General features: G+C 39.5%; 1 protein-coding gene across 2 annotated transcripts in view; it reads right to left on the reverse strand.

Moving 5' to 3' along the window:
- Positions 1-27,472, reverse strand: part of NEGR1 (neuronal growth regulator 1) — a 442,886-nt gene that overhangs the window by 69,733 nt on the left and 345,681 nt on the right. For both annotated transcript variants that reach the window (XM_081914675.1, XM_081914674.1), the window contains exons 5-6: positions 25,589-25,709; positions 20,412-20,563 (exon numbers count right to left, since the gene is read on the reverse strand). In XM_081914675.1, the coding sequence (XP_081770801.1) occupies positions 20,412-20,563; positions 25,589-25,709 (273 nt within the window). The remainder of the gene's footprint in view (positions 1-20,411; positions 20,564-25,588; positions 25,710-27,472) is intronic.

Below are 27,472 nucleotides of genomic sequence, written 5' to 3' on the forward strand. Positions count from 1 at the left end.
GTAAAGAAAATAAATGTGCTGTTATATATATATTTAAGCATCTCGCTTAATCCAGAACTACAGCCTGTTGTCTCTACAGCAGTGTTTCCCAACCTTGGGGCTCCAGCTGTTTTCGGACTACAACTCCCATAATCCCTAGCTAGCAGGACCAGTGGTCAGGGATGATGGGAAGTGTGGTCCGAAAACAGCTGGAGTCTCAAGGTTGGGAAACACTGCTCTACAGTACATTTCTATGTCAAATAGAGAAAAGTATTCAATAAGCATTTAGGAAGCAATAATAGAATCTGTAGTGCTGCTATAACCACATTCATGTGTAAGATGTGCCAAAGTACTTATTCCCAAGCGTAAGCGGTATGTGCATTAAAATCCTTATTTCTAATCTTAGAATAGTCAGAGGAAACAGCTGGCTTAGGTGTTATTTTTACAGCTGTTCAGCACAGAACAAAAAGAAAGTGACAAAGTACTCACTGCTCGTTAAAGCTTATTCTTTCATTAATATGTATAAATAGAAAGTCCATGAATAATGTAAGACATAGGAAAAATTGTTTGCGGTTGTGCTCTTAAAAATCCATCTGATTAGCACTACTCCAATAATTATACAGCCTTGTTCTCAGAGGTCATTTCCCAAATCTGCATAACTAGTTATGTAGGGGAATAACTCAAGTTTTTAGGAAGGCAAACATATAAATTAGAATTGCGACACATTCATTGCTTGCTATAGGGATGCCTTCTGCACAAAACCCCTTCATCTTGGAACACAAATTAATCAGCACTCCTTTCAAATTAGATTTTTTTTAGTTACATGTTTCTCAGTTACTGTAAAAACCAGGTTGCTGTCCACCCTTCTCTCCCCCGTTATTTAAAAATGTATGTCTGAAGTGTTCAATAAATCAGCATAGTTTTGTCTTCTACTGATTTCTAGCTTGAAATGGAAACAGCATAAGTTCTGCTGTTATGCTTGGTTTTTTTTAACAATCATTTTTATTTATGAGAACTAGTCCTACCTATCTGCAGAATGAGGTAGATGCTTCAGGTCACTAATCTGGTTGTCGAGAAGTGGCAGCAAATGGCCTCAGATGCCAAAACAACTTGTACACCTTGAGTACTGTGCACTGAGACTTGTTGCTCCTCCACTCTGGAGCAACTCTTGACTTTGCATCAGTCTAATATCGATTCAAAGGCGTATAATAAAGACATCACATATGAAAATATGGCCGATACTAGTTAAAATTATTAATATACATAAGTTAACCCTTTACTACGAATTTCATACCAATTTTGTATATATACATACATATCAACACAATAAACAAATATGAACTCCATTAAATACCAATATGAATCTTGTACTTTCAAGCTACAGTACGAACACTATTTCTGAGCAAAGCAGTCATCTTTCTGTTTCCCTTCTTTTACATTAACTATATTAGTCAATAGATGGAACTCCTATGAAGTATGCTTGTTTCACTCCTGCACCATTTGTTGCTGGCTGTCAAAAACCTTTCTGTTCTGTCATGCTATTGTTTTTGTTTACAGCTGATGCTTTTATGCTTGGTTTTAATTGCTGCTTCTCTCTACTTGGTTGGGTCTCCAGCTGCTTTTGAACTACAGTTCCTATCATCCCTGACCAGTGGTCCTGGTAGCTAGGGATGATGAGAGTTGCAGTCCAAAAACAGCTGGAGACCCAAGTTTGAGAAACCCTGCTTTATATTAGTGTGTGTGTGTACAAATGCTGTAAGCTGTCCAACAATTGTAACCCTAACTCCCCCCCTTCCAAAAGCAAACGCATAGCTGCACAATTTGAAAGCATCTGATGAGTCAGGGGAAATGACTCAGTAGCTTGACCACCAAGCACCTGTAGGATGGATGGTGGGTCAGAGAGGTATGATCCACAGCCCTCCAGACCCTATCCTTCTCCTCTGTGCACCATGTTTCCTATCAATGACCACCTGAATAGGAACACCACTGTTTTCTTCTTGCCAAGGCATACATATCCTAATTGCGTATAGACTGTTAAAAACTGCCTAGCCATTTGCTTCTGGAAATGGCTATGAAGATCACCAAACTGCTTTTGGGGGGAAAAACCATTACTACTTTTCAGTCATCTGTCATTTTTACTAATTGGATTTGTTCTATTTATTTTGCTTCAACCATGCTATTAAGAAAATATTAATTGTACAGGCTTGACACAGAGCACCTAACTTTTTAATAAAAAGGATTTTAATAGATGAATCTTTAGCCAAGATGTGTATAAATGGTAACACTTTTCAGATATTAGTAGGTTGACCAATAAATGCTGATTAATGGATATTGGGGATCTATCTCATTTATTTCTTATCTTAGGGAAGCCAGGGGAAACTGCTTGTACAGTGTCTCTATCATTGTATCTGTCTATTGTATTTACCATTGTATTTATCTGTTGTATTCATGATTATATTTATTTATAAAGAAATGGTTGCCTGTTCTAATAACTAGTCATTTATGGTGATCTTGCATAACACAACATAGTCATGAAATGTACAGTATGTCATAGATACCCAGTGATAAAATGGTTGGCCTTGCCTCACCTCTTTTCAATCTCAGTTTAGCCATGGGTTAAAGGGCTGGTCTTCACCGAGTCACTTTCTTGAATAATTCCATTCCTTGTTTTTCAAATAGGAATATGACTCACTTCTGCTTCAGCTTTAAGAGCAAAAATTTGATCAGAACTACAGCATTTTTTTAAAAAAATATTATGTGGATGATAAAAAAAACCGTGTGTAGCCTATTTGATGCAAAGCTTTTAAAGCTTAATGGAATGGCCTTGGGGCAAATAGAAGTATCTAAATTTCCCTCACATTTCAATATATAGCACTTGGCCTTCCCCTTTACATTTGCAAAGGAATCTGGAATACATTTGCTGAAAAAGGTTTCTTTAGTTCACTGAACCAAACCAAGGGAATTCAGTTTAGGATATGTAAGTGGGGCTGTTTTCTTTTTCTTTTTAACCAAACAAACAGATCTAAAGGATTTCCTGACAGGACAGAATATTATGAGCTTATTCTTCTCTGAAGTGATTGCATATTCAATAGAAACCAAGGCCATTTGGTATTTATAAGTGAACTAAGTCATGGGGGAGGGATTATAAAATTGCAGATGAGATATATCAGATACGCTTTCACTTTCCTTACAACCACTGGAAGTAACGCCCCAGGTCTGTGGTGCATAAGTGTGAACGCCCACTGCCATATCCAGGCCACATCAAACACTTCCTGTTCTTCCTTCTTCCCAACACAAAACAAAACACCCTCCGCGTCTAGGGGAACTGATACACAGACTGCATCTTACCAATGAGCAAATGGGACTTGACTACAAGTCCCAGGATCTCCCAGTAGAGAAGCCACTCATTGAATCATTTGTGCCTGAGGAGGAGAGCCCCCACATTGGCTGAATCTGAATCATAACTGGAGTATCTTCAACAAAAACAACTTTTCACACGTTGATATGAGTGTCTGCCACCTCCTACCTCATCTTCCTTCATTCCTAAGGTATTTTGTCTTGAGGGAGGGAAGACTGGTAGGTAGGTTAGGGTTGCAAATTCAAGTTGGCACTCCTTACTCCAGGCATTCTAGGTGCCAACCCAAGGTTCTTGTTTCCTTCGCATGTGAATATCATTCACAGATCCCCATGCCATACATGGTAGTCAAACCACTGCTACCAGACCCCATTTCGTGGATACAACTTAGTATATGACATACAATTTTACAATGTATGTATCATTAGCTTTAAAAACTGATCTACTCCCCTAAATTTTGGAGTAGAATTATATCCTGAGTTGGATATGATTGGTACCATTTAAAACATGATCGAAAATAATTTTGTCTTTCAGATAATATATTTTCCATGACAAATGTTCCTGCATTGTCTATGGATTATATCTAAAAATAAAAAGTCTTTTGTGAATGAGATGTTACACAAAAGTAATTTACCTTTCTCATGCTGTGCCTATGTTCCTGCCACTATGGCAATTTGCACATAAGTTCTTTGATAATTACTGTGTAATTACTGTGCTACTGATCCATGATGAATTGAAATCCACAGTCAATGTCCCTCAAATGAGTCGTTACAAATTTGTATAAATTGCATAGTGAAATGGGCTTCATGGTAAAATTCATAAACCAGATAAAATTCTGAGAAAAACAAATTCATTAAGATGGTATTATAGCTATAAAATTATATAAACAGTGAAAGGAAAAAAGAAAACATTTGTACCTTCTTGGATCCAACTTCCTGTAAAACATTTTGTTGTTGACTGAACTTAGCTTAAAAATGGAACAAGCAGGTTTTTACTGTGTTCCAGGTTCATTCATTACTTATGTTGTTGTAAGCTGCCCCAGAACCTTAAGCATCATCATCATCAATATTCAGGAAGAACAGACTTTTTGCTAATAAAATATAGGATCAAGTGCTTTCCAATGAAAAGTAAATGAAAACATATATGAACTCATTTGCAACAATTTTCCATTTGCTTCGTTGCTGCCTTTCTGTTGTAAACAACGAAACAAAGTACTGGTGTTTCTTTTCTTATCTAATGCCAAACAAGTAACAAATTACATCTGACTTAAGCGCATCCAGCTCTAAAGATTCCTTAATGCTGGGACAGGGAACCTGCACCCTCCAGAAGTTGCTGATGGACTATATCTGATGATCCCTGATCATAAGCCATAGTGGCAGGGGCTGTTGGGAAAGAGTCTAAAGGGCCACCCCTCTAAATGCATTTAGAGCTCTCTAAATGCTGCCTCCCTCCTGGTTGCATAGCAACCCCCTCAATGCCATCTATCTCCTCCACTCCCTCTGCCTGTGAGCTATCTGAGTCTGCTGTTCTGAGTCTGGGAACTCCTGATGAAGGTGGGTCGAACTAACCCACTCCTGCTCTGTCTGTGACTGATTTCCCTCATCTACAGACTCTGGCTCCCTCTGTGCTGGCATTCCTTCATCTCCAGAGTCTGACTCTTCCCAGGCGTTTGATTCAGCCACATCCCTGACACATAAAAGGAAGAGAGATTTGATAGAGAAGGTGCCACGTGCGCTCCCCTGGAAAGTATATTGCACAAGCAGGGAGCCACCATTGAAAAGGCTCTCTACCCATTGCACAGTTCAGACAGCAGGAGCATCAGAAAATAACCTTGATTCATTATTAATTTGTTTATTTATTTTTTATTATTTTATTTTATTTTATTATTTTATGTACCTCCCTTCATCTGAAGATCACAGGGCAGTTCACAACATAGCTATTAAAAAGTGAAGACAACTGTACCATGCTACCCAAACTGCAGTTGCCTTTCCAAAAGCAGCTCCCACATGGCTGTTGTAGTGTTCAAATGATGAGTAATCAACGTGGGCACAGTTTGATATATTGGAAAGGCTCCTACCTATCTAGCTGTAGGTGAACTTACATAAAGTGAGAGGGAGGGCAGAAGGAGACAAGAAATTAACTTTTAAAACTACTGATTTTCTTAGGAAACGTGAAACATTTATTAACAGTCTTTCTGGCATAACACATATCTAGCTGTATTGATAGTTACAATGCACACTATTTCGATGTGTGTCTTTCAAATACTGTAACGAAGAAGAAACAAACTTTGAGCACTCGTTTCGTACCTAGAAAAGAGGATGATCAAAACAGAAACTATCAATGGACTTCATGGTAAGGGTTAATTTTATTTAGCATGTTGTTCTTTAAGATTCCCAAACCATCACAGAGTTTTTCTGAGTGCTTGTAAGCTGCCTGCTTTCATCGCTTACTCTTAATCAGAACTCCTCAAATCGCCTGTTAGGCTTTCCGTTCATCAGAGGGCCAAGCAAAAGAAGAAAACAGCACCACTGAGATGATGGGAAATCCTAATTGCTCCCAGTGAAAACAACAAAGGCGACTGAAATGCAGTTACATTCAAAGCAAAAAGAATAATCCCTTAGAATGAAAGGCGAAATGAGGGTAGGCATTCCCTTCTCAAGAGGAGAAACATGCATGCAAGGCAACATCTCCATAGCATTCCCTTGACCAACTATGAATGACAAAATGGGGCCCACTGATACACTTAAAGGTAAAGGTAAAGGGACCCCTGACCATTAGGTCCAGTCGTGACCGACTCTGGGGTTGCGTCGCTCATCTCGTTTTACTGGCCAAGGGAGCCGGCGTACAACTTCCGGGTCATGTGGCCAGCATGACTAAGCTGCTTCTGGGGAACTCGAGCAGCGCACGGAAACGCTGTTTAGCTTCCCGCCGGAGCGGTATCTATTTATCTACTTGCACTTTGACGTGCTTTTGAACTGCTAGGTTGGCAGGAGCTGGGACTGAGCAACGGGAGCTCACCCCGTTGCGGGGATTCGAACTGCCAACCTTCTGACCAGCAAGTCCTAAGCTCTGTGGTTTAACCCACAGCGCCACCTGCATCCCTGTTCTCAGATTACACTGATACACTTATCCAGTGCTAAAAACCCCTCTTTGCTACTGGCATGAACATTGTCCTTTTAACTCTGTGCTTTTTGCAAGGTGCTTGCAGATAGCACGAGCTTCCACCAATAACCCTTTTTGGCCATGGATGCACAGATATAAATATGAAAGATGGCTTTGCCTATTATGAAGCACAAAACTGACCCCCCGCTTTCTCTCTTTGCACTTGCAGTGTGCAGGGGAAAGGGAGAACTTGGACAGTTGTTTCCCTCTTGCTGTTCTTTTGTTGGACAGGGCTGAAATAAAGACATGGACTCATATTGCTGGGTTGAATAAGGGCCACTTGATTGAATGCTAAACCAAGTATGCAGAGGGAAACTATAGGTACAGGAACCAATTATAAATCAGAAAAGTCTGCAGCTAGAAAGTCAACTAATCCCCTGCTAGGTCAAGCCACATCCTAAAAATGAGTATGAAGGCCTTCTTGCATCACCACCCCCTAGAGCCCAAAAACTCTAGGGGGATGTGGCAAGTTGGCCACAGAGGCAGTCCTTATCCTGCCCCCAGACCCTACAGCCTTGAGCTGCAGGCCTTTGAAGCCCCAAATTACCCCCAAAGGAGCATAAGCTGGAATCTAGTTTCCCTTCCTGCACCTTCTTCCTAAAGTGACCCTAAATTAACCTATTTTGAAAAACAGAATAATCACATGGCCAGATTAATCTATCAGCTAATCAAAACAATGAAGAGCCAGGTCACCCAGAAGAGCCTAGTGAAAAGACACTGCACCTTATCACCTCCAATCCCAATTTGAAGGCTCCATTGCCCCAGCCGCTATCACGCTAATGGGTGCATGCACCCCAGGAGACAGAATGGCAGCACTGGCTTCAGATCCAGGCTGCAAGCTCATTCTGCTGCCTGAAGCAAGCTTGGGCAGTGGAGCAGGAATCCTGTTTGGTCTGCCAAGGCCCTGTGGTTTTAACATAGTTGCTTCTGGACAATTCGAAATGCTGCATGTTTTTTCTTTACATATCTCTATAATAAACTGTGTATTAAAGTATAATAGACCCTGGTCTACTGCCCCCTTATTTTCTTTCCAATCTATGAGACCTATTATGTTGTAAAAAGGTAAAGGTAAAGGACCCCTGACAGTTAAGTCCAGTCACAGATGACTCTGGGGTTGCGGCGCTCATCTCGCTTTACTGGCCGAGGGAGCCGGCGTTTGTCTGCAGACAGTTTTTCCAGGTCATGTGGCCAGCATGACTGAGCCGCTCCTGGTGAAACCAGAGCAGTGCACGGAAATGCCATTTACCTTCCTGCCAGAGTGGTACCTGTTTATCTACTTGCATTTTTTTTTTTTTTGCCGTGCTTTCGAACTGCTAAGCTGGCAGGAGCTGGGACCGAACAACGGGAGCTCACCCCGTCACGGGGATTTGAACCTCTGACCTTCTGATTGGCAAGCCCAAGAGGCTCAGTGGTTTAGACCACATCGCGACTCGCATCCTGTTCAATTATGTTGTAGCATACTCCAGTTTCAGACTGAAGATCCAGACTCATGTCTTTTGTGTACCTGTGATTGGTATATACATGTGTATGCAAAGGAAACATGGTAACAAAGCAATCTCGTCCACAACCAGGTCATACCCTCCAACATTTTTGTCCCCAAAATCAGGAAGTCAAGAGGGGCAGGATCTTCTGGTCTAGTGCTCTGGGGATCGTCAGTAGGGTTGTCTCAGAGTCTTGGACTAGAAGGACTGGAAGGTGCTCTGGCGCTTATCAGCAGGGTCATGCCAGACAAAAAATCAGGATATTCCGGGATCCAAACAGAAGCTGGGGGTTGTCTTATGTGATCCAGGAGGTCCCACTAAAAATGCTGTTGTTCCATCACTATCAACCAAGGACGCCTATGGAAGCCTCACTTTCCCTCTTAATTCAACTCCTCTTGCAAAGCTAGAAGCCTGTGCAGCCTCACTGTGCTCATGCCTGGGATTTCTTTTTATTTGAGAAGAAATGGACAACTTCACTACTGATTTATCAAATAGTGTGTATGTTGTATATATAGGATCTGGTGGGCAGGGCCAAGCCTAGACCAAACAGTGCCTCATGTGAGCACCCCTTCCTTTTTTCGATTTTAGAATATTTAATTTTATTTTGCATTTGCCATCCATTTCATGACTTGGACGTGCAATTTGCATGCATGATTTATCCTGTCATATAAGACACTTAATGGGCATGCGTGGATCTGATCAGGATTACTCATTATTATATTAAAAGAATAGAGAAGTATAGTAAGCAAAGCAAACAGTGGAAGTAAATGCAGACCCTTTTGCTGTTGATCTTAATATTTTATTTCTGCTGTGCTGTGCACTCCTTGGCTGCTGTGGGGAATCCATTAAGTTTAGCTGAGTCATTGATATAATTCCTGTACTTTTCCTGTTTCAGAGCATTATAACTAAAGATAGAAAATGTAACTTAAATCTTCTAGCTCTCAGCTTTGAGGTTGCTCACCGAGGAAAGTTCAGGATGTCAAAATGCTATAAAGGATAGAATCCAGAGCAATACTCTTTGCATTTACAATTCTTTGCCATCATCCAAAGTACAGTTCCCAGGATTCTTTGGGGAAGCCATGTGCATTGGATATGCTTTAAATATATGCTGTGGACCTGCCCTTAGTTGCCAAAAGCATTCAATTTTCCTATGGATTTCATACTTGTTGGTTTAATTTGCTAAATATGACTAGACAAACATTTTCCCCATTCTTTTCGAGTCTTTTAAATTTCGAATCTTACCCCAATGCTGGAAAGAAGCGCAAGCTTTTTCTTTTCATAATTGTTCTTTCTTCCTAGTAATATAAATGTCACATGTTGTTGTGGTTGTTTAGTCGTTTAGTTGTATCTGACTCTTCGTGACCCCATGGACCAGAGCACGCCAGGCACTCCTGTCTTCCACTGCCTCCCGCAGTTTGGTCAAACTCATGCTGGTAGCTTCGAGAACACTGTCCAACCATCTCATCCTCTGTCGTCCCCTTCTCCTTGTGCCCTCAATCTTTCCCAACATCAGGGTCTTTTCCAAGGAGTCTTCTCTTCTCATGAGGTGGCCAAAGTATTGGAGCCTCAACTTCACGATCTGTCCTTCCATCCTTTCCTTCATGGATCACTGTCTTGTGGTGGCGAAGGGGCTTGAATAACTCAGAGAAGCTATGAGCTATGCCGTGCAGGGCTGCTCAAGTTGGGCAGGTCATAGTGGAGAGTTTTGACCAAACGTGATCCACCTGGAGCAGGAACCGGCAAGCCACTCCAGTATCCCTGCCAAGAAAACTCCATGGGAAAGACAATAGGCATATAAAAATGTCACATAGCTGCATCTAAATGCCTGAATGTCTGCTTTGGTGTGTGCTTCTTTCCCTTCATTTTTTCTTTTTTTGTCTTCCTTGAAAAAGCACTAGAATAAGAGTGCAGTTTTCATGGGGGCAGAAAACAGTTTCAGTTGAGTGCCGCAACCCCAGAGTCATTCACAACTGGACTGCCAGGGGTCCCTTTACCTTTACCTTTTTAAGAATACAATGGCTATTTTTAAGGTTAAATGTAAACCTACCCCACTTTACAGTAGCCTGCAACTGTTACCAAGTTTGGCAGAATTTATTAGAATTGCAACTTGAGTCACGGCTTCTCCTTGCAAAAATTGCAAGGAAAGTCCTCTGCAGCCCAAACCTGATGCTACATCAAATAGCAGCCAGGTATCATCATGATTTGTTTTTAGGGTTAGTGTTTTGTGAACTGAGCAGAGCTAGCAGGGGGAAAAAAGGCTTGGTGGGTTTCTTTCCCTTTTGTAGGTTATTGGCTGACACAGAAGCAAAAGCATGAACATAAACTAAATTTCCCTGGAGAGTACCTTTCTTTTGTAGAGATGACAAAATGGCTAGCTCAGTGGTGTTACTGAGCTAAAACCTAGCAAAATCTGCCACAAAACCAAACACATTAAATACAATATCTCAGCCAATAAAAGAAAGCACCTTTAAATTTAACGACAACGCAAGCCAATAAAACACTCACAATATTTTCATTCAGTCTGTGCAGCAAAGTAAACGAACATTTTAAACTAATTCTCCAGGTCCCTGTAAAAACAGTCAAGGAATCTTCCTAGCAATGGCCATGTACTCTCTCTCCACCCCCCCCATTTTATTTTTAGTACAGGTAGCGAACTAAGAGCTGAAAGAACAATTCAATAGAGCAGGTGACACCATATGTAAAGGATATCAATAAAGTATTGAAGTGTCAAGTCATTATTTATTATCCAACGGGAGAGCCTGTAGATGCACACATTTGTAGCAGAGCACAACTTAATACTGCAACAACTATTATTATTTTCTATGTGCCTAAACCAATTTTTTCTCTATTCAGAATTTTTCCAGAGTTGTGAGTTTGAGCCCCATGTAGGGCAATGCAGGAGTTCAACTAGATGACTCTCTGCAATTCTATGATTCCTCTGGGTATCAGCTCTCCAAACACACACACAACTTCCTATCCTTCTGCACAGGGGAGTTATATTTATAGCTGAAGGTGTGGTGACAGCAGCTTTCTGGTCCACACCAATGGTAGCATGGGAAGAGACAGCATGTTCATATACAGAGGTACCTCGGGTTACATACGCTTCAGGTTACACACTCTGTTAACCCAGAAATAGTGCTTCAGGTTAAGAACTTTGCTTCAGGATAAGAACAGAAATCGGGCTCCGGCGGCGCGGCAGCAGCGGGAGGCCCCATTAGCTAAAGTGGTGCTTTAGGTTAAGAACAGTTTCAGGTTAAGAATGGACCTCTGGAACAAATTAAGTATTTAACCTGAGGTACCACTGTATTACAGGGTGGAAATAACCTGTTTCTGCCTCTGACAGGTGGACTTGCACAGACTAGCATCTGTGTGTAGATGAATAATGAACAAAGCTCTAAGTGTTCAGTCTGTGTCTGTTTTTATGTAGTTAAAAAGAACAAAACCCCAAACCCAACCCATTCAAACCCAAGAAATTGCTATCAGTCATGGTAGTGGTTTTCAAACTTTTTTCTCGGGCCACACTTTCAGAATAAAAATTTGCTATGCAACACCAACTTTTTATTGATAAGAAATACATTAAAAACAAAAAGAATCAACCCCTGATTTATAGCAAAGAGTACAACTACTCTATAATATGGGACATCCAGAAAGTAAAAAAAACTATGCAGCTACCTAACAACATGAATCATTCTTAAAATATAATATTGACTGTTCTTGAATCTTCTTGCTACCAATGTGGAATGCTACACCCTTTGAGAATCACTGGTCTAAGGCCCAAATCTGGTTTTCCAGAAATCATTGCATAGGCAAAATATACACAGGAGACATATCGAATGGGCTCAATGGGAATCAACACAAATGGCCACACAGATAAATTATACATACAGGCAAACTGCATTAAAAATAAAATCCTATAGTTTCGGTGTTTCAGAGTTTGCATTCATAAATGTAATAATCAGAGTTTAGACCAACAAGCACTAACACATACTCCGATGTATGTTTATTTTTTTTTTTTTTAAAAAAACATAAGCTATGGCAATGAATATTTTGTGATTGGTTCAGCTCTATGTATAGTGCTGCTTAACTGAAGTTTTAATGGGCCTAATTTATTTTTAAGCCATTGACTAGCAGCTGGGGGGGGGAGCCCTTAATACAGTCACAAAATGAACACAATGCTACCGTAATTCTGTGTTTTTGAACACTATACTACACCCCTGCTTCTAGAATATGTACCACTGTGATGTGTTTCTATTCAATCACATGTTTGTTTATGGATAAAGCAAATGTCAAAGGCACACAAATCATATATAGGAAACACACATTATGTAGAATAGAACAATATTTATTCCATACGATGCTAAGTGCCCATTTGGCAATTTGAACCTCGCATTCAAATGGTATGTGTAATTACACACTACTAGATTCAGTGTTCTAATCACAGAGGCTTAATTAAGATGTTTATTTTAAGCAGCATTTTTTTTTTTTTACAATACAGCTTAAGAATTATTATTATTTTTAATCTGACGTGGGTTTTTTGTTTCACTATCATCAGAATCAGTGTTCTCACTTCCTGCAAATTTTGCTTCAGGGCAGATGGGCTGTGGTGGGGCATGACTGAGGATGACTCACCAATTCTAGGTGCTCCTGAGCCAGCTATGTCTAGGTAAACAATGGGTCTCCAACGTTTGGGGCCCAAGAATGCATCTGGAAATCTAAGGGCACCCCTAATTTGTCAATATTCTGCAGGAGGGATTTAAACCGAAACTTTAGGTTTGTGTATTTTAAAGTGGATTAAAAACACTCTGTTGCCCTAATGAAACAAATTCATTTTTAAACAAAACAACAAACTTTTTGCAGTTTGAATGTGATGGGGAAATGCACTGAAAAGTGTGTAACAAACAAATTACGCCCCACGAACAAATCTGGAAATTGTCATATAACTGCTCTGTAACAAATCAGAACAAATGCTCAGTAAAGACCAGATAAAGTCTAGCCACCATTTAGACTTCATTCAAGCAACTCGCTGGAAAAATAGGTTTTCCAGAGGAAACCTAAAAAAACTGTAGTGGGTATGACAAAATACAGTCTTTTCACAGATGAAGGAATGGTCATGATGTGAACATGACTCTTCCTTGAAAAGCAGGAAATACCGACACTCATCCCAAAACAAAACACAGGCAAAACCAGCAGGAACTCCATCTCAAAGATTGTTTCCCCAAGCCAGAAAACATCAATTAGAAACTGGAAGGGGGTAAGGGATTTAAATGGATGAGAAGGTACACTGGTGCCCTCAAGGGCCATGTTGCGGACTCCTGATATAAACCAACACATAGCATGTGGTAGCAAACTAGAATGTACAATAGCAATCCAGATCTGTAGCACTTGGTCCACAAAACATGCCATGCTCCATACATCACTTTGGTTACCCCCAAGGCCATCAAATGGAAACTTTACTATAAAACATTTGCAGTGAAGGACACAGATATTTAGCTAACATAGTTTGCCCCAGATGCATCTTTACCCACCAAAGGATCATTTCTTTATGAGTGGTCTTGAGGACGCCAGTTCCAGGTATTTTGCACTAAGCCCAGGTTCTTGTGCCTTTACCGCCTTCTAAAAAAGTTTTGTGCTTTTATGTTTTGCTTATGATCTTGCATCTGTTCATATAAATTAGAATATGCAAATTTCATGCAACTTTGTGCCAATTTTATAAAGGCCAAGTAATTCCTCAGCTCCTCCCCAAATATATATGTCTTGTCTCCATATATGGAATGCATACGTCTCCCTCCTTTTCTTTCCTACCGTCAGAAGGGCCAAAGCAACTTTCAAGTTCACTGTAAACTTCCGTTCAGCAAAAAAAGTTCTGCTTTTATTACTGAATTAACATGACGTAAATATGCTGTTATCTATTTCCTTCTTCTGCCACTAAAGCAGATGTTCAAGACAACATGGTATTTACATTTCGCCATCCTTATTACCATCTCTCAACATTTCTATGGCACCTTTCATCCCCAAAGAGCTGAAAACATATGATAGGTATACAAACAGATCACTTAATTCAGCGCTAAGATGAATCTGTGACAGCTGCTTAACGACATTAAGCAATGATAGAAGCTTTTGTATATGCAGCTGAGTCCCCTTTAAAATATTATGATGCATAATTCTCTTTGCTTGACAGGAAGGCAGTAGTTCTCAATTTTATTTTACTCTTACAGTGAAGGGCCAAAAAACTACCATGCGGGGCACAGAATGGCTTCACCAATGCTTTCTTTTTAAAAAAGATATAAAATAGCAAAATAATGATTTCAAAGCAAGTTTATAGTCTAAGTACCTAAGTACCTATTTGCTGCAATCATGAACATTTGTATCTTTTTTTTTTCTTTGTTACAGTGCAATCAGAAGTGGGAATTGGAATGGAGGCGGGTTGGCACTCACTCAACCTTGTGTTGCCCACAACACTCCTGCGTACTGGGAGAGAGAAGGGAGAGGCAAGATGGCAACAGGACTGGCAGATTGCAATTGCACTGGCAGGAGCTCCATGAGCTTCTGTGAACTGCCCTGAGGTGGTATACAAATTCAATAACTAACTATAAATTTAATAACTAATAATAAAAAGATTGTCCAAGTCCAAAAGAGTTCAATCTGTTTTGTCTTCAATAATTGTGCATGGGATTAGCTGCATTTTTTTCTTATTGAAATCAGTGGAACCCATGTCATGCAGTGACTAAATTGCCTCACTTATTTCAGAATGACCAATGTAACATCGGATCCAAGTCTATAATCTTAAATCTAACCCATAAACATTGAACAATTAAGAATAAGTAAAATTAAAGCTGTTGGTGATAAATGGTAGCAGTACTCAAACTATCATCAAACATCTTATGATTTCTTTCAATAAGACACAGATGGTGAGCTATTCAACCTTGAGTTCTAGCATGGTGGCTTAGAAGTAGCTTCTTAAAGCATTCACAATGACACTTCCATAAAGTCTGCAAAACCAGCCTGTTATTCCTAGTTGTTTTGAATTGATTACAACTTAGATGCCTGTTGCTTGTAGGTAGAATCAAAGTGATTTTTGGAGTCCCAGTTCCTATTTTCTGGGGGTAGATTACTCAGCCATTACCTGCCCCTCCCTTCCACACTGCCTCCTGATAAGCTGCTCTGGAAGCAAGAGTGGATCACCTGGTGAGGTTGAGCCACAGCTATAGCCTTCAAGCAGCAGCAGCAGCAGCATTGCCATTTACCAGTAGGTTGTGCTGCATGGGTACATCAGTGGAGTTGTTCCCTCTGACCTACTGGATGAGCCACCTGAATTTTGTTCAATGGGGAGTAGGCTGCAGGTAGAATCAATGGGATCTGGAGACACAGCTTTGAGTGAGCAGCAGTGCTTTGAGCTCACACTGAGGCCTCGTTGGACCCAAATCAAAATATTTTCAGTTGCAAACCAAAGCATATTTACCTGTGATTAATTTCCATTAAGTGCAGGTGAAATGTAAACAGAAATATTCAAATATATGGTCTGCATCATAAGCCTACTTAGCACTTTTTCCCCCTTGGCTACATGAGGTTTCTGAATACACACATTTTAAGATATGTGGGTATTTCACTTGCTTTTTCCACACAGAATTTGCAGCTTTGTTTAGGAATATTTAGCAGCAATACTGCTCCCTTGCTTCTGTGGTTTGAAAATAAGTAAAAATTATGCAAGGCAGAGTTAGTCCCTGTTTTCTGGCAGTCTCCAGATTTGTTTTCAAGGAATAGGAATTTTGTTTGTTTGTTTCAACTTAACACTGTGCTAATTCAGAAGCAGGGTTTGCATATTTAAATACGCTTAACTCCTTTTTTCATTGTCTCTGTGTCTTAGCTACTCTGCAAACGGGGCCTTTCATCTCGGGTACATATGGTAAGACTGCTTGCTCCTTTGGGAAAATGGGTTTAATGAATCATAAAATGCATGCTTTTACTTATAGCAAAGACTTCGTTTTTCCTCTTTCTAAGCAGAGGAAGCTCTGTGCAAAAACCTACCAAGTAAATAATGCAAAATGCTTAAGGTGGGCCCCTAGATGGCAGGATGGGACTATACAGTATACACACCCACACAGTGACAGTGTTATCTCATAAAGCTTCCAGTATGTATTGGAAGCAAAATATTAATAATATATACTTCAGAAATAATATTGTTGGAATAGACTAGAAGAAAGATTAATCACAAATAATTAAAATTCTGTGACTTGCTATATTATCCTTGATATCGGGAGATGCTTCGTTTTTCATGTCTACTGATGATAGGTTGTTTATTCAGCCACAAGTTGTGCCCCAGTGCTCTTGGCAATGTGGTCACAAAATTCACAAGGCACTGATTAGCTGGAAAGGTTGAAGAAAGATTTCACAACATCTATGTTGCCATCTAGATCCCCATCGCCTTAAATAAATTCTCATTTGTGCTGGCTTCAGCAATTCCATTCGTAGTATTATTTGCATAGCATACATGTGGTGATCTATCATTTAGGAAATAATCGGGGACACACCTGTTTAGCTTCAAAAAATTACATTACTGAGTAGCTAGGCTTGAGTTCCATCCACCCACCCCAATGGCACTTCTACACCACAGCCCTATAACTTCTTTGAAACAATTATTGTTATGATCACCTCCCTCATTTATCAACCTCTTATACTACTGCTGTACTGAAAATTGTCTCTCATATTTTTTGTCAACCTTTCTCCAACAATGAATGAGAAAGGAATCTGTATTTGAAAATTATTAATGGGGAAAGACAAGTTTGGTGAAATTCTCGTGGGTGAGATGCAGGGTTTGTTGTTGTTGTTGTTGTTGCTGTGCTTACCTTATTTATGAGGTGTCTGAGGAATGTTTGTGGAATGTTCATTCTGCAGGTCATCTCACCAGTGGTCTGTAGTCTGCAGCCTTCCCAGGTGCTTTCACTTTACTTAAATCCCAGGGGAAGACATCATGAGATAATCCCTCCCACTGGGCTTTTTCATATCAGGAAGTGGAGGCAGCTAGAGAGCCTGCAGAGTGCTAGAGTGTTTACTGTAAAGGAAAGCACACACAGCACCCTTGACCACCCTGCAATAATAATAAGGGAATATCAAAGCCTGAGGATGAAATGGGGAAGAAAAAGCCTCTTTTGCAGGGGAACAAAACCTTAAAAATATGCAGTAGTATTTCTTAACAAAGATCTGTTACACACCCCGGATCCCAGGGTGATTATTACAAGACCAGGCAGGCTCATGTTAACTATTTAATAGGGATGGGTGAATCTGTCAATTTCAGTTTCTCTAATTTTCCAATCTTAAATTCAGTTCTCCATATTTAGATATCTGTTTCTGATTTTTTTAAAATAAAAAGTCCTCATTCACCAATCCAATCCCTGAGGCTTTCAGGTGAGTCATGGTTTGTGGTTTCTTATGGCTCAGACAGACAGCTCATGTGTGTTAAGAACTGTGGGCCTAATTTTATGGAATTCCCTTCTAGTTGACATCAGAAAGGCCCACTGTTGAATTTCTGCTGCTTACTGAATACTTTTTTTTATTTAAGCAGGCTTTTAAATTCCATTCTTATTTTCTAGTTTTAACTCATTTTCAGAATTATTATATTGGGTGCCCTGTGCACCACTTGGAGATTTAATATAATGCACTTTTGAATGTTATTTTCACTAACAGGTGCATTTATACTTACACTTTACCCTAGTATGTGTACACATTACCTGGCTGGAGACCTGCATTGCAAATTCGGAGAATTGTGAATTTTAAAGAGTAGTTTTATTTCAGTTTGTGTATTACTTCAGAAAGTGAAGACTAGGTAGATTCACCTTTAAATGTGAGCACAATCAAATCCATCCATTCTCTACTATGTTTAGATACTCCTATAGATAAGTAAAGACTGGTTTTGTTTTAATAGATTCACTTGGTTACTTATCCTGAACTAACCATACTTCAACTAAAACTCTTGAATCAGAAGTTGGTTAGCTAAACATGGGCGCTTGATTCACCTTTCTCACATTTTTGTGTGTGGGTATATGAACAATAGCAAAGCTGTTGTCTTTTTCTCAGTTCCATAGAGAAACAAGTGTTCAACAAACAATTCAAGGTAAGTTGTAAAAGGGTTGTGTGACCAATAAGACAAAAGGGTGCATCATTACAGCAATAATACCAATTCTTGACTTCTAATTCATCATTATTCTTATCTGTGACAAATACTTAATGTTACAAGACCACATAATGTAAGCAGAGTGTAGTACTGCATGTTGCTATTTAAGCAAACACAAGTATGAGTATTTATCAGAAGTCTTTCTGAACATATTTCTAAAACAAATATGTTCCTTCATGAAGGGGCATTATGGTGCCCCTGAACAAACCAGTACTACAGTATAGATCAGGGGTCCCCAACATGGAATCTGTTAGTGGACATTTGCCCATAGAAGCTTTTCCTGGTGACCATAGTGCCTCCCAATGATGCCAGGCTTGAAAGAAGCATTCTGTTATAGCCAATAGAAAAGATTGTGGTGTGTGCTTAGTTACTTCTATGTGTGGTGACCATGACAGTTTCTCTGGTTTGCAGATGTCACCATGGGTCAAAATGATTGGCAACCGAAGCACACTTTTCCTGTTACTCTGCCCACTCTAAGCAATGCACCCATGTTTCACTGCTATGAAATGAATTGTAAGTTCAAAGCAACTTGTATCTGAGCATGGGTGTAGCCAAGGGGGCGGGGGGCTGCAAACTAAATCAATAAAATACATAGCAAGCTGAGGTTCTGTCCCCCCTGCAACAAAAGGCCTGCCCCCTCCAACAAAAATCCTGGCCATGCTCCTTGCGTCTGAGTCTAAGTTTCAAGTCAAACATACAAACAAGTTGGCATTCCTAAACATGAGTCAATCTTGTAAGTCAATCTTGCTCATTTACATTTTTCACCATGAAAGTGGTTAAACACTGCAAACAGCCCTGGGATCACATTACCTCCACTACTTTAGCACCTAAAGTTGAAAAAAAAATATATGCCATCACTAGAAGTCTTCCATACATATCCAAATCCTTTTCAAGGGACACAAATATAAAGTTAATTAGCAAGGATTCTGCAATAGTGGGAATACTGCAAAAGCGGAGGTGTGTTGTCTTCTACATTTATAGAATCAGTTGCTCCAATGCTATAGTAAGGCTTTGTTACAGAACCATGATAAAATCACTGTGTCTTCACACACCAATTGCAATCCTGCAGGGGAATGAAGATAGCTGGCCAACAGGGGCTCCATATCCTCAGTCAGTATTGGCAGATTTTCTAATTACTCCATTCCAGACACTCAATTATTTCTTGTATCTTCCTAATGTATCACTAGCTCTTTATTTATTCATGAACATTTTAATTAAGAAATCAAAGTCTATTTTTTTTAAAAAAAATAGTGAGCAATATTTTTTGTCAGATTCTATTTATTGTAACACTCGATAAAATATGTCAGTGAATTGCTCATTGTCAGCTAATTGAATTCTAAAAGAATTATGCATGGCGTATGATATGGCAAACTTCTACAGCTCCCAGAACACACATACCCAAATAAATAGTTCATTCCTGTAGGCAAAACCTTGTGGCAATCTCATTAGTATATTGGACTTACTTCTTAATTGTATATGTCACAATTGTTCACCTGAGCTCATGAGACGGCTGCAAACTATCATAGCCTATTTGCATAGGAACCCCAGTAAGTTCATATTCAACGTCCTACATTAGAGAATGATGTACAAGCCAGAAACTTCCTCTCATACCTTGGGATATATCCCATACATGCAACAGGTGTCAGAAACAGAACACACATGAAAGAACATTAGGACCTGCAAGTAACACACATCAAACAACAGTCTTTCAGGAAATGAATTAATTTTAAGTAGGAACTGATGGCAGACACTGAGGCCTACTCAAAGTATTAAAACTTTCATTTGCTTTTTCATGTGCCCTGAACTTGTGCTTTGCAAAGCACTTCATGAAACTGGCCGACCTTTGCCTACAAAATTCACTACTGGTTGGCATGTATGGTGAACTCCAGAGTAAGACTTTTCCATGAAACATGGGGTGGCACTTGTCTTAGCCATACTCAGCAAAAGCACAACTCACCTACCAGGCCATGTATGATCCAGCCCTAAGACTGAGATTCCTCCTGCCCAGGTCAGCCCAGGTACAATGTTCTTGCACTCTGCTTGAACCAAACGAAGCCAAACAATCACGAAACAGACTTGTTGTATCCTGGGTCACTTCAACCCAGACCTACCGCCAAATGAAATGCATGTGAAATTGTTCAGAGAAATGTGTGGGAGTCAACACTACTTTTCAAGAGATCATGAAGCAGGTGGACCTCTTCAGGGTGGAGAGGGTAAAAGAAAAAGCCTAAGCAAGAATACTTCCCACCATCTTTTTTTGACTTACGGTTAAGAAGCAGGCTGGCATTGGTTGTGCCTAGTTTGTTGGCAGCGACACATGTGTAGTTTCCAAAATGATCCTCCGTCACATTGTTGAAATTTAAAAATGATCTTGAGCTATAGCTTTTAATAGTAATCCCTTGTTGTCCATTGATCAGTCTAGAAGGGAGGAAAAGGGAAATATTCAATTATATTTTGCATTTTCCTCTCATGTGGATGGAAAACAATAGTTTTTACCTGATTGGGATGGAGGAGTGAATGAGATAACATGGACAAGGAATGGCAGTGATGCCATATTGGGTATATGATGGTGTTTGCCACAGCAAAGGGCTTTCCATTTTTGCTCGAAAATAGCTTAAAGGTACCTTTCCTTTCCCTACCAATTGACAGGGGGCAAGCCCAGTTATGAGTAGTGAAGGTGGTATGGGGGAAACGCCATAGGTAAATAGTCAGGAAAGAGATGCTCAGTTCAGGGAGCATTTCGTGGGCAAGCAAGAGAAAAGCTGGCAAACGACTTAGGCCCAAGAGCTCTGAGTAAGGAAAGGCTCTTCTTGCTTTCCTTGGGCATTACAAAGGGAGTATGGAATATTGGCATCAACAGGAGACAGGACACGTCAAAGGGCTTCAGGTGAACTTGTATTCTAAAGCAAAGCAGGACTGATACCAATAGTCTTACGACTAAAAATTTGTTCCAGTTCATCAAGATGACGATTTGGAAATTAAGAACTCTCAGAAGCCCTTGTTGCAATGGATGTGTTTGTAAAGGAAGACTGGGATTGTATAGCTGCATTCACATAAATGCCTGCATACAGCCTACATGGGTGCAACTTTGCTGCACAGGACTCTTTACATATGATCAGTAACCCTAAGAACCATTATAAGAGCCATGCAAGTCTATGGCAGCTTTGGGAACTGAACCCATATGTCCACTGAACATTTATTTGTTGATTCGTTTATGATGCTCTCAACACAAACCCCTGCACCATCAGGAAAGTCTCCTATTACCTACTTGGTTTAGTTAAACTTTGTTCCATTTTACAAACATCAATAGCACTTGCCTGAGCCCAAATGCTACTTCTGCATATGCAAAATGTTGCTCTCCTCTCCACAGAACAGCATATGTTTGCATATTATTTTAGACTGCACTGATTCCAGACATTTGGCTTGACCCCCTACACCAGCACTATTGCCAGCATTGGTGCTAAGTTCTCTCTCCCCCACTGCTCTTGTAAGCCCTTTCCTTTCCTCCCATTTCTTTTTATTCCTCCTACCGATAGCCATCTGAATCAATTGGTGTGCACCCATCAAATGATCTTGAAATACACATCTAATATAACACCATTACTTCTTAAAAACAGACCTGGTAAATGCAAATGATCCACCATTTTTCTTGTCATCGACTACACATCATAATGGATTTTTGCACCTCATATTGGCTTTTCCTTAGTTCTATGAATTGTGCACTTTTTCACACTAAATGAGCAGCTTACGAAAAGCAAAAGCCCATTTAAGAAGGTCAGGAAGCAGCCAGGTACATTTTAATCCCAGCAGAAGTATATTAATCCCTGCACAGCAGTATATGGTATGTACTGCGACTATACCTCAGCCTTATGTGTGTTTATTTAAAGGTAAGTCTCACAGCAGAGTTTTTTTTCATTCAAGTAAAGTGAATGTAGTATTGCATTCTAAAGAAATTGTACTCTCTCTCTTAATCAAGAGCACATATATTATCCATAGAAAGCTCACTCGCCCCTTTCTGTTTTACTATAGGAAATTTTGCAGATTCACTTCTTTAAAACGATAAAGAATCAAAGTTGCTCCTTCCTATCACTTGCTACGCAAAAGGGAAGCAGTATTTTCTTTAATGTAACTTTCTGCTTTAGTGACTGTGCTTATTTCCGCTCTTCCCCCCGTTTCCTATCCTTGTGGAACATTGCTTATATCGGACTGGAAATACAAATAAGTTTAGCAGGCAAGTAGCTCTCTAGAAAGGTGCCCCCAGTGCTGCAGAAAATTTTGTGTACAGAAAGCTGTGGACCGGAACAGAGAGGCCAATCTTCCACTCAACAGATCACTGCATAGCACGAGTGTCCAAAGTTTGGGTCTGCATACTGAGGTGGAAGAGATTTCCAGCAAAGGAGAAAGCTTCATGTAACAGACATGCTGCTCCATCTTGGATTGATCGAGAAGATTTCCTTTACTCCTTTATTAGTTCCACCCTGGACTTATTAGAAGAAGGGTGAACTCTATCAACTCAGTGAACCCTATTTCTCAGAAAGAAAAAATATCTGAAGAGATTTTTTTTTAATGAAAATTTTGTTTTTTAGACTTGAAAGAGTCTGCCATTTTACCAAAAAAAAGGTCTGAATATTCTCTACCAATTCCTCCCCGATGCCCTGAAATTACACTATATCCAATGCATTGTGGGAGATGCAAAATGGTGGTTAGATAGTCAATAGAAAAGTTCTGGCATGCTACTTTCAGTGGCCACAAAATATTTGGGTGGGGGAAGAAAGACGCTATGCCACAGCTAATGAAACCACACCTGAGTCTTTTGGGCCCTCCTCCCAACAAGCTGTTGTGTCAATTTTGCCACTTGTTGAGCAGTGTGAAGAATTTTGGGTGCCCAATTTCACTCAGCTCTTTTTAAAGCCAAATTTAGGAAGACTCCATCAGTCAGAAAAGTGACATTTAGAGTCTTCATATGACCAAAGGTTGAGACTTCTTGGCATAGGAATTTCCAGAAATAGATGAAGGAGCAATTGGTAAACACTGTGGATAATTTGAAAAATATTTTTCTCTTGGACTCATTTATTTTCAGGACATATGTAACCACATTCAGAAGTTGGATAGGCATAGTTAAATGTGAAAATACTTAGCTATGCTTGATTACTCGGGGAATTGCTTATATTTCATCCTGAAAGCAGAACTCTTGCCTATATCAACAAGTTACCATTTAATTTTGATATATTGAGGCAGCACATCATAAATCTGGGAGAGAGGTACAATTCCCTCCCCAGCATTCAGCCTCAAAATGCATATCTATCATTATTAATAGTATAGCTGCATATTGATGATTTTATATTTTACATTACATTAATGCTCCTATTTTTTATTTAATCAGTACACAGCCCTGCATATAAAATAGCATTTGGTTTAGTCATCTCAAAGCAGTAGACAACACACTAGTAGGAAACAAATAGTCCTTTTCAAAACCCTGAAGCATGAGTTATTGCTGCATTGAGCAAACATGAACATTTAGGAATTATAGGTTTGAATAATTATCTCTAGAAACCTCACCTTTGTTTAATCTACTTTTTTCTAAGTGATTTACTTTGAGAATTCAACTTCACTTGCGTAATTTTCAAGTGTTTGAAGCTGTTTAATTCATTTTGACAAAAGGGATGGAAACTCTCAGTTTCTTTTCACTACTGTGGTACAGCAGCAAACCAAGAAAAAATAAATATATTAACAAGTTTACTGAAGTCTAAAAGCAATTCATATTAAGATGATTCACTCACGAATGCTGAAGTGTAAATCAAGCATACAGAAGTACTTAAGAGCAAGCAATGAGTAATGATGAGACAAACATAATTGTGAATATTGAATACTGATGCTACTTGATTAGGATCCATTATATTACCTTTTATTTCGCAAAAGTTTTATATACTGCTTATTCAAAAAATCTCTAAGCTGCTTACATAAAATAGTATAATATTCATTAAAATAGCAATAAAAACAGCTTTTAAAACAGCAGAAATAATAATAATAATAATAATAATAATAATAATAATAATAATAATAATTTATTACCACTGCCCATCTGGCTGGGCTTCTCTAGCCATTCGGGGGGGGGGGTGGCAATACAAAAACATAATAAAACATCAGACATTAAAAGCTTCCCGATACAAGGCTGCCTTGTTTGAAAATGCTACTGATTAAGGGCTAATTGCTTCTAAGGGCTAACATAGAAGCACTAGAAATATCCAACATCATTGGAATTATCACAGGGAATTTAAGGCTGATTTACTCCATATCATAGAATTGATCTACACCGTATTGAGACTATGGTTTACTTAAGCTTTCTTCCTTACATGTTACTTTTTTTATGTTCAGTGAGCTTGCTAAAGACATGGAATTCAGATATGAACCTTCTTCAGCCAGCTGCAGTCTGGTGGTATAATCCAAATTTAAGTTTGCCGAGTCTGTTTTAATGCATACATTTTTGGTCACCTCAAGGTCACAATGTACTCACAGGTAATTTTGAAACCTGCCTTCTCCTGCATCCTCACTGTACCCAGACGAACATATCCCAATATAAAATTACCTAATTATACTTGCTTTAAATTCAGATCAACCTCTAATTTAGAAGTGTGTGTTTTCTATATGGAACACATGAGGAAGAAAATGCATAGGAAGTCAAACTCCCCTTTCTAAAATTTCATCCTTTATTTTTGGAATTTCAGATTATCTCCTCCCCGCCCCCAGCACACACACAAACACCAGCCACTTTGCAGAGAGGAAAAACATAAGCAGGCAGCATGTGTGTGTGTTATTTACACAGAGGAATTACGGCACTACAAGATTTAACTTGTCCTTCAGAGACAGTGGGAAAGACCAAGCTGGAGAACAGCACGAATCAGCTTCAGCCCTGAAAAATATCTATATTTAGGTTCATATTTGAATACATTAATGATATTATAATATATTAGACCATTATAACAGTTGTGGTCTTTATTAGGCTATTTGAAATGTACATTTTGCTTGTTTCATGGGTTTTAATGGAAATAATATTTTAGACTCAAGCTTTTGTGTTGTCTCGTTCATGATGCCTAATTTGCAAGAAGAATATAGTTGTGCTTAACCAGATGCTGTGCTGATCATAAATATTCTATTTATGTAGAATGTCCAAGTATGCAAGTTGCTTTACAATCTTTCTCTTGGTAATCCTAACAGAGTCTAAGATCACCAACCTCTGTGGGTTCCTTTACCTGCATTACAGCAACACTCCACTGTATACCAGATATTTATGATATTTGTGGTGGCATAATTGGATGATATCAGCAATGCAGGCAAGTGACTGACTGCTTCCTGTGAGGAGCCAAATTCAGATTCATTGCCCACGTAATATACAGATCCCAGAGCACATGTAAGAATGAAAGCAGGTTTGACAGTCAAACTTACTTCCTTTCACCTCTGAACCATTCAAAAGCTGGGGAAGGAACACCCGCACTTTCACATCTTATGAATCCACTCCCTCCAAGCGTCACTCCACTCGATTTTATTTCCTGAATTGTTGGGGCAACTACAAGGAAACATAAATATTTGTTATTGAAAGTTGCACTCGTCACAAAGCCATGTAAAACATGTTGATCCATGTTACATTTCATTTCCTTATTGCTCAAGCGGGCAGTATCATCCCAAAATAATTTAAATTGAAATAGTACTAATAATCTAAAACACTTCACATAGTCATGTTCTATTCACTGCCACTTCACCCTTCCACCTCACCATCCCAGAATGATGTCAGGTGAACAGCGCAAGCCCACCCTGCTGTCAAAACGCTGCTTAGATAAAGCCATAGCATTGGTCAATCCAGCTCATCACTGTCTATTCTACCACTAAGCTACGGTCCTTCCACATAAGTGACTTAAACAAATTTCCATATTTATGTGAATCTAATGCGCCATCAAATCTGATGCACTCCTCAACTTTCAAAACCTTGAAACCAAAAAAGTATTTGCTGGCACCATCAAATCTAATGACGTAATTTGCCCCCAAAAGGTGCAGTCGAGTGAATACAGCAGTTATGGCCAAATTTGGCCCTCCAGCTGTTTTGGGACTACAATTCCCATCATCCCTAGTTGGTCCCTAGCTAACAGGACCAGTGGTCAGGGATGATGGTAACTGTAGTCCCAAAACAGCTGGGGGGCCAAGTTTGGCCACCACTGGAATACAGTAAGCGCCACAATTCACTATGTTCATTTACTTGCAACAGTTAGAAAAAATGCTCTAAGATTTTTAAAATCCATGTTTAGGGAAGTACATTTCACAATGAATACCAGGAAGCATAAGCAATGACCATTCTCTATCCCATAATTTATTTTATAATTTCTGTTTAAAATATAATGTATGTGTTCTGCAAAATACTATCTAAGCAGGACTCAGCTTATAAATACAAATTCATTTTTCCAGGCTACATTCCCATTGATATAATGTTATTGTAGATGTGTGAACTTATGACTCCTCATCATTCTCTTTCTTCCATAATCACACCCATCCTTCTGCTTATCATGTAAAGAGGCTATAATCTTTTATGATACCAACTATTCCCAAAGAAGAAGAGCTGTATTAAAGAGGGGAATCGTCAAGAAGCCTGGTCAGTGTCCCTATGTTTTTTATATGTCTAGTGGAACAACAGCAAGTAAATCATGTTCAGATTCTTTAAAGTATAAAAGTAGGAGGATTTTTAATGTGCCCAAATAATTCTTAGAAACATTGGAAGCTGGCATTAAGCGCTTTCCGCAATAGTCCAATGTTACTACTGATTATCAATGGAAAGATACAAGCTACTGTGCCCCATGATATACTGTAGTTTGAAGGCACATGAGAGCTCCGCCTTACTGAAGCTAAGCAGGTCTGTGTCTGGCCAGGGCTTGGATGGGTGACTGCCTGGAAAATACACGTACACCATCTTGGGTTCCATGGTGGAAGAAAGGCAAGATATAAATGGAATATTAAAAAACAAACAAACTGCTGAACATGACCAAGTATTGCAGTGCGCATGTAACCAATTGATATGCCGATAAGAGATATTTCCCTTTCATGGAGACATGTAGAGCAACTTTGTTTATTGAAGACAACCCAAAATACACTTTGATAACCCAAGTGCCATGTGCACAATTCAAGACTGCAGGATCTAACTACTTCTCTTTTCCAAAGTATCTAGTGAGCAGGGGTGCCAACTTGAATAAAATATTGGGGGGGGCAGGTAAGCCCCGCCCCACACAATTGATCACATGACACGGCGCGTGCGCGCGCGCACACACACACACACACCATTTGAAT

This window comes from Podarcis melisellensis (genome assembly GCF_964234715.1).
Source record: "Podarcis melisellensis genome assembly, chromosome: 6".
Lineage (NCBI taxonomy): Eukaryota > Metazoa > Chordata > Lepidosauria > Squamata > Lacertidae > Podarcis > Podarcis melisellensis.